Below are 11760 nucleotides of genomic sequence, written 5' to 3'. Positions count from 1 at the left end.
AAGGAAGCTGGTCTGAGGCGACAAAGTGAAGCAGATTCTTAGAGCTGAGGCTCCGTGAATGATGAGTGCCAGGGATCTGACATGCGCTCCTCTGACAGTTTTCTGCATGCCTTCCCAGCCAATGCAGGGACGTGAGACAGAGCAGGGAACAGCCGTCCCTGCGGTGCTCAGCCCGTCATAGGGCACAACCCCGCAGGCTCTGACTCCCCTGCCAGTGGGCTCCAGGCCCCACAAAACCCCTGCACGGAGCCAGCAGTGTGGCCCTGCCTTCACACCAGCTCCCCGTCATGGTCAGCGGCTTCCGAGAGAGCCGGGAGCTCCGCGTTCATAAGGAGCAAAAAGCAATGCCATCCGTCTGGCTGGGCTGGTGCCATCGCAGACACGTCACCGGGCTCATTTGCAGTAGAGCGGCTTTGCTTTTCGTATAAGCTGCTTGTGTTTCCAGCTCAGCTTCCTACTTCTCAGTTCAGTGCTTTTCAAGGGCCCACACTTCAAAATGGGTCAATAACTGCCCTAGTCACAGCTTTATGGAAGGTTTTGTTTTGGGAGAACAGCCCACAGCCGCTACGAATAAGCTGGATCTGCTTAGCTCAGAGGCAAGCAGTGCGGGAGCAGCTGCAGGCTGTATCTGCTGAGTGGAGATTTCCTCACCCGTAAGATTGCTGACAGATGCTATTGAGTAAAATACAGTGCTGGCTTTCACCACAAGTCCAAAGGGAAGTCCAGGCAAGAGCACCAAGAGGCAGAACGATTGTCTTTAGGATGGTGCTCTATGTACTGACGTGCTCTGTGGGTATGCATCCCGTCCCCCTATTCTCCAAATAATTTCATTAGGCAGATTATATGTTAGAACTCAATGGCAGAAAGTAGAACAGGGATGGCTTCAAAATGCCCACTTCCAAAGAGAAACAGGCCAGACGTCACAGCCTGGCCAATTCAGAGGTGCCCTGGTCCCGAGCACATTGAAATACCTCTCTGAGGCTATATGAAGTAGCTAAGAAACTTCATAGGAAACACAGAAGCAGAGAACTATGGAAGTGATATTGGACCCAGCTGGGATTTGTAGCAGCATGAGAATACAAAAGCTCTGTGCTTCTGTTCCTGAAATGTTGTCTTCTTCTTGTGGGCCCTGTAATAGTCTTTCCCACTCTTTTGCTTTCTGGGGAATAGTCATAATGGGTTTACAATGAACAAGATGTTTACTGCTTATGTTTGTACCCTGCTGACTCACTTTGTAACAGCCCTTTACACATAAGCCTACAGCTTCAGCACTCAGCCTCCAATGTTTTCTGTATATTTTAGATTGAAGCTGCTCTGTAGCTTTACCCAAAGGGAAATGAGAGTCTTTATGACCCAATAACAGTGTGCAGAACAAGGTCTTTATTCAACAAGAGGGAGGAAAGCACGAATATCTCGAGTGAACAAGCAGAAATGGGCAGAGTGCTCTGTGCAGCTCTTCAGGTTCTGTATCAGGAAAGGGTAGGCGTCCTGCAGGCCAGACCTGAAGGAGATGGAATCAGTACCAGAAACAAAGTCCTCTGCTCCAGCTGAAGAGAGAAGTACTTGTGTCCAGGAGAACACGGCATTAGAGGGTCCACACAAGCCACCCAGCACTAAATAAAACCCAAGGAAGTGCCTCATAACCCCTGGCTCCCTGGGTATGGTGTGTGTGAAGGGACTTGGAAGTCCTAGAAGGAATCCAGATGTGGTGGCTGCAGCAGGGACAATGCTGGTAACTGCTGTTCCCTGGGTCTGGTTCATCTCAGCTCATCTCTGATATGGATGCATTGAGGCAGATTTGATGTTTGTTTTTATGCCACTCGGCATTTTTCCTGGAGAGAGACAAAAGAAAAAGAAAAAGCAGTGTAAAATCAGCTGCCTGAGAGGACATTTCCCCAGGAGCATGCAAGACTCACAACAACCCTGTCTGGGCTTTCCCTGTTCCACTCCAGGTACCACACCAGGCTTACCTGCTACAGCATCTTCCAGCTTCTGACCTAGCACAATCAAACTCTTCTGCAAATTGGCACCTTTCTCTGTTGAGAAATCTTGACAATTCCTGTGTCCCCCTGCTGTCCCCTCAAATTCTGTCCTTGTTCCATCTTAGACAAGCTTTCCTCTTTGTCAGGAGGCTCCTACAGGAGCCTGGGACTTGTTCGGTCTCACAGAAGTACCCAGACTAATCTCCACTTCCACTCCAGAGAGGCAAACACAAGAGCCTGTATCCCCTTCCATGTAGCATTAAATAGTCAGGACATATATTTAAATTACTAAGCCTCTCCCAGATCCCTTCATTTCTCTTAACCATATCCACCTCTTGGACATTATTACTCTTTGCTGATAACAATCACACACGGGAGTGTGTTCAAAGACATCATAGCAGCTTACAATAAGTGTACAGTGCTAGACAAAACCAAGATGATCAGAAAAAGAATCAAAAGGACAGCATACCCAGCACAGATGGATATTCGAAGAGCACTCCTTCAGAAAGTGTGGTGTGTGTTCAAATTAGAACAGAAAAAGGGGACAACTTTTGAAAATTAAACCCATAGTGCAGCAGGACAAGAAAAGATTTGATGAGCAAATGGTTGAAAGAATAAAGATGATTACATTAAACTTTCTCAAACATATCCAAAGCGGGTCCCTGCCTGCAATGAGTTGACAGGCAACCTGGTATCACTTCAGCACTAACAATCGGTAGACAAATTCATTAAGACATTACTCCAAAAGGAAGAGGGAACAGGACTGTATAGTTCACCCACATCTGGAATACTGTGAACACTTCTGCTCCCAGTCTTGAAAGCAAACAGAAAAGGTGCAGGTAAGAGTGACAAGGATGGTCTGAGATGTACTGTAATTTAAACAAAGACAGATAAACAGAATAGGACTCATTAGCTAGAAAGAAAAAAGATGGACAAAGGGAGGAGGACGTGACAGCCTTCAAAAAATGAAACCTTGTAGGAAGAAAGCAACTGAGGAATAATTGTGCACTGTTTCTTACAAGACAGGTAAAAAGGAAACATGCAATAAAATTAACAGGCAAAAGATTTAAACATAAAGAGGATTTTTTTAAAAGCAAAATGTGATAAAGCTGTGGGACATACTGCCATAGGTGCTGTAGAAGTAAAAACTGCAGTTCAAAAAGGAACTGTGGAAATTGTTGGCTGCTATACGCACCGGTCTCAAACCAAACTCTGGCTTAAAATCCTTAAACAACAACAGCTGTCAGGATATACTTTGTTCTTATATCCTTTCAGCCTCGGCTACGGGCACTATCAAAAGCGGGATAGCGGGACTGGCCTTTGGTGAAACCCAGTATAGCCGCTGTTATGGAAAGGGAATTGCAGGGTACCACCGGCTGGAAAAGTGCTCTTGTTATCAGCGCTCTGCTCACTGCATGGCAGCAACTGCCTGCCCGTCCTGGAGACAGTGTTTGTGGGTACACAGCCAGAAATCACAGGAACCCTCTTTGTTTCCAAATCACAGTGGAAATTACTTTCTAACTCTTATATAAATACATCATTAACTTAGGATTAATATTGTTGCTCAAGTTCATTTCTGAACAACAGTCATTACACAGACAAGAAAACACCAATTATGATATCTGATATTGAAAATCTCAATTAACATGAACAAAAGAATGACAGCACAGGGTTAGGCCAGCAGGTCCCCCAGGCCAAACCCACTCCTGACAGCAGAAGACATACCAGAACAGGGCAAGCCTGCAGTGATACCCCTGCAGAATACCCACTCAGCTTCCAACATACTGTGGCTCAGGGACTTGGAGTGAGAGCTGGTGTCTTTCGGGATTAGCTGTTGATTGATTTTTCATCCAGAAATTCACGTACGTACTTACTTTTCCATCTCATAAAAAATGTAGGTACCCATCACACACTTGGCAATGTGCTCTACAAAGTAATTACTCAGTGTTCAGAAAAGTATCTCCCTTTTGTTTTGAAACTCCAAGCTTATATTTTCATTGGTGCACTTTCACCAATCCTTCTGTATCATGAGAAACAGTGAACAACCATTCCCCATTCACCTGCTGTACACAATTTGGGATTTTATAGGCTTCTACACTTTCTTCTCCTTACCCCAAAACTATCATCAGTAGCAGAGATCAGAACTGCACGTAACATTTCAACTGCAGGCCCAAAGGATTTATACAAATGCCCTCTGTTTCTCTGTTCCATTTATAGTAATTCCTACATTTGGTTTGCATTTTTGCCCCAACTGAACATCCAATTAATGTCTTTACAGAATTATTATATCATGTATCTATTCCCCAAATACAAGCAACTAGGTTAGAGTCCAGGTGCTGGACATGTAAAGTCAAATTGCTATGCCTATATGTTTCACTTTATACCTAATACAAATGTAATCTACTATTATTAAGTCAAGTCACTTTGTACGTTAAATCCTTCTGTGACTCTTTATAGACAGCTTTTGTTTTTTTCTTACCTTAAATAACTCATTATCATAAAACTTTTCCACTCTATTGCCTACCCAGAACTTAAATTTGACAGTGAAAACCCCAGCTTAGATCCCTGCAAAACTATACTGTGATCTCCCTCCACACTAAATCCTGTGTTCACTAAGTCTGTTATTAAAATGGTATTGCAGTGTGAGTTAAGAAGCTGCAGCCAGATGGCTGGAATCCATTTCAACCTCACAGCCAATGTGAAGCAGGTGGTACTCCGCTGTTACAACCTGCCTCACGTTACAAAGGCCAGAAAGGAACCTCGTACTTGGTTATATCTAAAAGGTGCCTGGGGAAGGATCTCTACATCTGCATTTGTCTTTCTTGCTCCCTGCATTTCCATCACCCTCAGATATGCAACTTATTTACCTGGTTGTCCTGTTTGTGCCATCTGCACTCCTGCCAGCATCGGCTGCTGCTGAGCTGGTGCGCCCGACATGGAGACCTGCTGCATGCCCGAAGCACCTGCAATGATGGCACCAGCTCCTGGCTGACCTGACTGCACAGATGCTCCAGAGCCAGGGGGTCGCCGATTTGACAATCCTTTCCCAAAGGCCACAGCTGCTACCAGGGCATTGGTATCTGCAGGGTTGAAAGTCTGCTTGTTCTGTCGCAAACCTGTAGAAAAAGAAGAGATTTTGAAGCACTTTAGCAATCAAGTCTAAAAAGTGGCACAGCTGGTCCTGAATTTACTTGTCTGATATTTCAATGCATCTAAGAGATCGGCTTCTAGCAAGCTGTCCTAAGAGTTTCAGCAGGGTCAAGGAAGATGCAAAATCCAGGGACAGTGGTGATCCAAGGGCTTCTCTGCTGCCTGCAGGTCGTACACTGCTCAGGGACGGAGGAGAGAGGGAGCCAACTCCTCCATGCCCATGAGAATGTTCCCACCAAAGCCTTGTCCATGCTGAATCCTATGGCAGGTAACAAGCACTGTTTAGGATAAACAATGGCAACATCCTCTTTTGGAGGCTCATGAGCAGCACAGTGTCTACAAGTTTTTCTACCACACGCCTGCCCAGTTATTCTATTGACCGTGGAAACCAGACAGAACCTGTCCTTGGGTCCTTGTTTACACTATGTGTGTGTCAAAAAAATGACAAAAGAACCCAAAGCACCACTGCCTTTGAGAGTTGTGCATAGCACTCCTAGGAATAGTGAACAGCTGATGGCAGAGACCAAAAAAATCAGAGTCAGAAGCAGAAAAAGTTGACCATGAGTCTGAAGCATCTAGAGGATGTCACACAAAAGCCTGCCAACAAACATGTGGACTCATTCAGAACGTGACTAAGGGGTTTCCCATTCACTGCCACTGCATTTTCACAGCTATTTTTATTAATCCAAGTTGACCGGGATGTTTTCTTGGTAAATACCTACCACTTTCTCAAAAGGGGATATGGCAAAGGGTTGGAATGACCTTCCTGCCATGAACAGGTCACACGAGCAGGACCCATCGCACCCACAGGACCCCTTTTCAAATTAGGGTGCTCCAGAACAGATCTTGCATCTTCTGGAATGCTTTCGTCTGTGCTGCTCTTCTGCATTTCCCACACTTCAGGCTCTTTGATTTACCTATTTTGGCGCTACTTTCCAAGCCTGCTGCTTGGACCCTGCACCCCACTTCCACCCCAGTGACGTACCTCCACTTTCAGATTCACGCTCCTCCTTACTGATTTTCTCCAGCAGATTTGAGCACATTTTGTTCAGACTTTGGATCTGTTTCTGCAAAATGAAAACCATCATAAACCACCAGGATACCTCCAACTCAGTACAAGTCAGAAAGGTAAATTAACAGACTTTCTCTTCCCCGGATCTGTGGAACCAAACATAAGCATTTTGGTGGCAGTGCCTAGACAGCCCAATGCTGACGCATGCAGGAGGGGACTATGGGGACAGGATAAGCTTTGTCTTTCTCTGATGGGTTTGATGGCACCTCCTGTGAACAGCCAGTGGGCTGGATACCCTTGCTTTCTGTGGAGGAACCCAAACCTCAGCTAGGGTCAGCTGGAGAAATCTTGGACAGAAAAGGACACAGCCAAAAAGAAAACTGTCAGGTGGAAGGGTGAAGGAAGCAGAGTTAAAGGGCACCTTGTGCTTGAGGACTAATAGGCAGAAATATCAAACTTCTTCACCCACCTGTGCCACATCAGGGCTAATTCGAGCTGCATCTGTGATTAGCTGCTTCTCCTGCTCCTCCACCTCGGGGTCAGGCTTAGTTCGAAGATGGTCGGGCACGACCTCATGGCTGAACACCGGCACGCGCCCCTCTGTCTGCCGCTGCGACGGTTGGACAAGACACACTCAGAGCCTCCTCCAGCCCAGCGCTCCGACAGCTCAAGACCAGAGCGCAAGGCCAGCAGCTTGCTGTGGGGAAACCTCAATCTGGGCAGTGTTAGGAGGTTTCAAAAATTTGTCTAGGAATTTGCACTCTGCCTGTTCAGTCAGAGCTACCTACAGGGTTCTGCACTGCAAACCCACCAGCGTAGCCATGATCAGTTGAAATTTTTTCTCACTCAAGCAGAGAATAAACATTGCCAGTGCATGCCAGAAGTTCTGTAACACACTCTGTGTTGGTCAGATGACAAACAGAGAAGTCTAGATGGAAATATTTGACAGAAAAAGCACAGCTATGGCAGAGGAAACCAGGAGCTTGCAAGGAGGCCTTCCAGTTACACAACAGGACATGATCTCTTTCAGCTCCAACGTCGTGAAAATAACATATTCATAAACAGGAACATCTCCTGTAAAGTGTATCCAGTTCAAGTGTTTGTAGGTGAAAGCCCCCCCAGCAAAGCAGCTCCCAGGCAAACTACTCAACACCTTTCCTTTCTCTACACCCAGAGCTGAGGAATGCCAAGCGCGAGGAATGGCAATCTGGAGCAGATACACAACCACTTTCTGATGCTCCAAGGCCAACAGTCAAAGGGAAGTTTCTTACCATGATCTCCTCATCGCGGTCTGGAGACAGCACTAGGGGTATGATAACCTGGTTTCGCAACAGTGGCGTCTTCTCGTGCTTTAGCACTTTATTCAAGGTGTTCAGCTGCCCTGACAGCAATGCAAAGCTGTCCAGAACTGAAGGCCTGGGAAAGCAAACAAAGAGGACATAAGATGGAAAGGAATGCCACAGAGGGCTTTTATCTCTTCTTCACTCAAATGGCTGGAGAGTGAGGAAAACAGCCATTACTCCTCAAATCAGCCTACTCCAGCCAGTAAGCCAAGAAACCTAGAGCTGAATGCGTAGGTGTGGACAATTCCCAGTCCCTACACACAATGCTGCAAATAGCTCAGGGACGTTACAAGCAGTAGTCCTGGAAGTGGCAGTTGTTTGGGATTCCAGTAAGACACAAAAGTAATGATTTCTTTATCACTGTCATTTATCTCCTAAGCAGTACAGCCAGGAGAGATTATATTTATAGCCTGGCTCTCCAGACTAAGGAATAATGAAACCAAATAACTGTTAATTTTGTCAAGAAAGTCCCCTTCAGCTTGCTCTCCCCAGGGGATTCACCACCTCTCCTGCCTTCTGCAACATGAACTATAAACACTAATTGCCTGTGAAGCTTTGCTGCAGTGGCAGACACTGTTTAAGATACTGTATAGTTTATTAAGCTGTAGATACAACACCTTCAATCAGGAGGAGAATGCCACCTTGCATGTCTCTCAAACTGTCTGGAAAAACATGCAGAACCATCAAAACACAAGAGCTCAGTTTATACCAAAACCAGAAAAAGACAGAAAGGTCAAGAAATACTGAAGAAAAACATTGCTCATTTTATAGAGTATGTGGGTATCTGGGATATTTTGTTCAAGCAGCTTCCAGTCCCTGCAGATCCAAGTAACTACACTAGTTCTCATAAAAAGCCTAGATTAAAAGATATTAGCGTGACTCTACAGCATGAAACCTATTGACAGCAGGCTCATGTTTTTTAATTATACTTTGTGGCCATTTGAGCCAAGTCAGGAACAGCTTCAGCAGTGACTGTCAGTGTTCCCAGCTCTGTGAGAAACCTTACCATGTGAGTCGGTCATACTCATTCTCCAGCTTGTAGATAAAACTGACCAAGGAGTTCTTCAGGTCGGCCACCTGACTGATGAGCGCCTCCAGGGTCAGCTCCAGCTGCTTCTCCTCTCTCTAAAAATAGGCAGGAAAGACAAGGGATGAGGACAAAACGCCTTCCCAAGGTGTTGTGGATCCATATACATGCAGCCACGGTCCCATCTCTCCTACAGAGACACTACTTTTCAGGGGGAGCAAACAGAGACTCTGGAGAGAAAAATCCTACGGTTTCACACTGACCCCTTCCTCTTGGGTCAGAACACTTAGGCAAGAGACATGGCCCTGAGACAAACCCTTGGCTAGCTGTCCTCTTTAAGATCTACATGAATGTAGTGAAGACATTATCTTTTTACCACATCAGGCAAAGCCTTCAAAGTTAGTTCACACCACCTTTGTGAGCCACTTAAACTCATCCAGCTCAAAGCAGATTAGCATTGCCTCAACCTTTTCTGACAGCAGATGTGGGCGCACTGATGTCTTCATCCAATACAGCCCTTTGCAAAATGAGTACCAAGTCCACAGCCTCAAGACTCCAGTTTCTGCCCTTTGCCTCATTCTTCACTTTCTTCTTTCCCAGGTGACACTTCCAGCTGCTAAAGGAACTGGAAGTTCCTACTGTATTCATGCTGTACCCACCACGGGAGGCCCTGCTGAGACAGAGACCACACGTACCACCACACACGCAGGTCACCTCCCACCTCTTGTGCTGGATTATGTTGTTTACCTTTTCCACTGAGATCCTGGGATGAGGGAGGATGGTGACAGATAAAGTGTTGGGACAGGGGATCTGTTGCCAAAGACACCAAGGCATATCCTTGACTCTTGCAAAAACCCTCTAGAATCTATTCTAACTTCTTCATACTACAGTATTGCGCAAAACATAATTAAAGTCCCAGCCCTAATGAAATGCTCATGTAAGTCAAGAACTGTACAATAATAATCCATGAGGAGGGTGGGACAAAACAATCAAATAATAGAAAGGGAATGCCGATTGGGAAGGCAGATAGGGTGACTCAGCCCCTTGGCACGCTTGCTATTGGGTTTGTTGTCATTCTGTTTAAATGCACTGGACCAGCGCGAGATTCACTGGAGGGATTATCAGGTATCGCGCATGTTCACAAGAATACAAAACTATTTTATTTGATTTCTGGTCTGTAAGACTATAGAGGCTTTTTTTAGTGATCACTTATCAGGCATCACTTCGCTTAGACACTTTTGAAGACACGGCTGATTCAACTTTGTTAAAAGGCGATCCCCAGTCCACGGAGTGTGTCCACAGAGCGGACTGCCGTGTGTTCCGCCTCGAGATAAAACCACTCTCCTCCATCTTGTGATGGAACCGGTCAGTTCCTGTGCAATTAAGAAATGAGTTTACAAACTCAACTGTTTGTGTGCGCTGTGTTTGTGCAAGACTAACTAATGCCTGTATTACGAGCTGGGCAGGCAGCCAGTGTTCTGGTGTCGGGGTGCCAGACATGTGCACCCACAACAATTTGCTGGCCCGTCGCCTGTGCTTACCAAACAGCCCTCAAGAGGGTGAGTGAAATCCTATTGCAGACACCTTGCCCTTGCGGCAGCAGCGCACTCCGAGACTTCTTCTTCCACAGGCTCCCTCCAACGCCATTAAGAGCTGGAAGCAGGTGTAAGCACTGCAAGGCGTGCACGCAACAAGGCTGCCCAGTGCTTCCAGGGACCGCCGTGCCTCCTGCAGGGGTATGCTGTATTCAAGCAGCACTTTAAGGAGTTTGTTAGCAATACTAAATTGCCCCAAGGTAGTAAAGACAGCGCTTATGGGAAGGGTTGCTGAAAAACCTCCTGATGTGGAGCAACTGAGAGGTAAAGGTCAGATTCAGAGTAGATAAACGTAAAGCAACACGCGGTAAAACAAAGGGAAAAAAAAAATCCTGACACACAATGATGTTCTCTGAGCAAATAACGTTATCACTCAGAAACAAGATATCGGGATTATCTGAGGGTAACCCATGCAAACATCTGCCCAAGGCTCAAGAAGCAGTCAAGGAAGTAAAACTGATAACTAGATTTATTAGGGAAGCAACAGAAAACAAAGCACCATGTCACTTTATAAACACGTGCCTCGTTTGCATATAGGATATCACATGTCACTCCTGTCCCTCCAGCTGAAAAGGGACACGGTAGGAATATCTACAAATAAAGGCAACAAGGATGACCAAGAATATTCATCAGTTCTGTGGGTGCAGCAGTTAAAAACAGAAAAGAACCTACTATGTGCAAGTGGCTGAAACAAGGAGAGACAATATAATGAACTCTATAGATGAGGAATTGCAGGACAATACATTTTTACTGTCTTTTCTGGTAGGAGAACTGGGAGACGTGAACGAAGCCAGCAGGTTTCAAACAAACTAGAGGAGGTGGATCTTTACAGCCCATTAGCCTGTCAGGAACCCCTGCAACTCTTTCCCATTGGACATTACGGATGCTAAAAATCCACAGCACTTCGAAAAGTAACCAGATCCTTCACCCATCAACAAAGTTCATTCAACGTTATTAAACGCAAGGGATGCGCTAGCAATAGTTTATATAGAAACGGGACATGCTAGCAATAATTCGTACAGAGTGCCATCAGTAGCTTATTTTGCTCTCACAACCACCGGGCAGCAGGTTCCTGGCACAGCCGGGGCCGGTGGCGCTGGGGCCGGTGCCCGTTACGCCGGGCAGCAGCGAGGGCAGCTGCAAGCGGTGTCCCCACGTACAGCCCTGCAGCCCACGGGCTGTTTCCCGGGGAAGCGCCGCACCCGCGGCTCAGCCCGCGCCCCGGCTCCCAGCCGGGCTCACTCGGCCCGCGGGGAGCGGCTGCGCCGGGCACCGGCGGGAGTCGCCGCTCGGCCCCTGCCAGGGCTGGGACAAAGGCGGCAGCGGCGCCCGTCACCGCCTCGAGCCGCCCCGAAACGCGGGGCCCGACCCCGGCGGCGCAGCCCCCGCCACCGGCCCAGGCGGCCCCGCTGTCCCCAACCGGGCCCGCTCAGCCCCCGGCGCCCTCACCTGCATGGCGGCTCCGTCTGGTACCGCGGGAGCGCAGCGCTTCCGGGTCGGCCGCGCTCCACGAGGGGCGGAGGTCAGAGGGCGCGGGGCGGGGCCGCGCGGACATGGCGGCCGCCGAGAGGCCGGACTCGGAGGTGGGAGCGGGACGGGGCCGCGCTGGGCGATGAGGGGCGGCCGTCGTGCGGGGCACAGGGTCGCGGTG

The 11760-nt window shown here is 47.5% G+C and overlaps 2 protein-coding genes across 10 annotated transcripts in view; one reads left to right on the top strand and one right to left on the bottom strand.

The window, feature by feature from the left end:
* Positions 1 to 1360: 1360 nt before the first annotated feature.
* Positions 1361 to 11690, bottom strand: MED8 (mediator complex subunit 8). 2 transcript variants are annotated; one of them, XM_065071660.1, is made up of 7 exons: positions 11559 to 11690; positions 8494 to 8612; positions 7416 to 7560; positions 6614 to 6754; positions 6118 to 6199; positions 4850 to 5098; positions 1361 to 1832 (listed from the first exon to the last, which is right to left on the bottom strand). In XM_065071660.1, exons 1-7 carry the CDS (start codon positions 11562 to 11564, stop codon positions 1768 to 1770), a joined length of 807 nt encoding a protein of 268 aa, XP_064927732.1. In that variant the 5' UTR covers positions 11565 to 11690; the 3' UTR covers positions 1361 to 1767. The 2 variants fall into 2 exon arrangements, with proteins under 2 accessions (XP_064927732.1, XP_005501116.1); XM_005501059.3 differs by lacking the exon at positions 11559 to 11690 and adding an exon at positions 10056 to 10366.
* SZT2 (SZT2 subunit of KICSTOR complex) overlaps positions 11604 to 11760 on the top strand; it is a 56295-nt gene continuing 56138 nt past the window's right edge. For all 8 annotated transcript variants that reach the window (XR_010474222.1, XM_065071653.1, XM_065071650.1 and 5 more), the window contains exon 1: positions 11604 to 11692. Coding sequence is in view for 7 of the 8 variants with exons in the window: in XM_065071653.1 (XP_064927725.1) it covers positions 11663 to 11692 (30 nt within the window). In the remaining variant the exon portion in view is untranslated. The remainder of the gene's footprint in view (positions 11693 to 11760) is intronic.

This window comes from Columba livia, chromosome 8, assembly GCF_036013475.1.
Source record: "Columba livia isolate bColLiv1 breed racing homer chromosome 8, bColLiv1.pat.W.v2, whole genome shotgun sequence".
NCBI classification, from domain to species: domain Eukaryota; kingdom Metazoa; phylum Chordata; class Aves; order Columbiformes; family Columbidae; genus Columba; species Columba livia.
Note: the sequence above shows the minus strand (reverse complement) of the source record. Positions and strands in the feature narration are given on the sequence as shown.

What these genes read in the sequence shown, in the direction of transcription:
- MED8 (XM_065071660.1), bottom strand. An exon ending in ACCGCGATGAGGAGATCATG is followed by an intron (nt 6,755 to 7,415) that starts GTAAGAAACTTC and finishes CAACCGTCGCAG; the next exon opens with CGGCAGACAGAGGGGCGCGT. An exon ending in GCGTGAATCTGAAAGTGGAG is followed by an intron (nt 5,099 to 6,117) that starts GTACGTCACTGG and finishes CTTTTTCTACAG; the next exon opens with GTTTGCGACAGAACAAGCAG.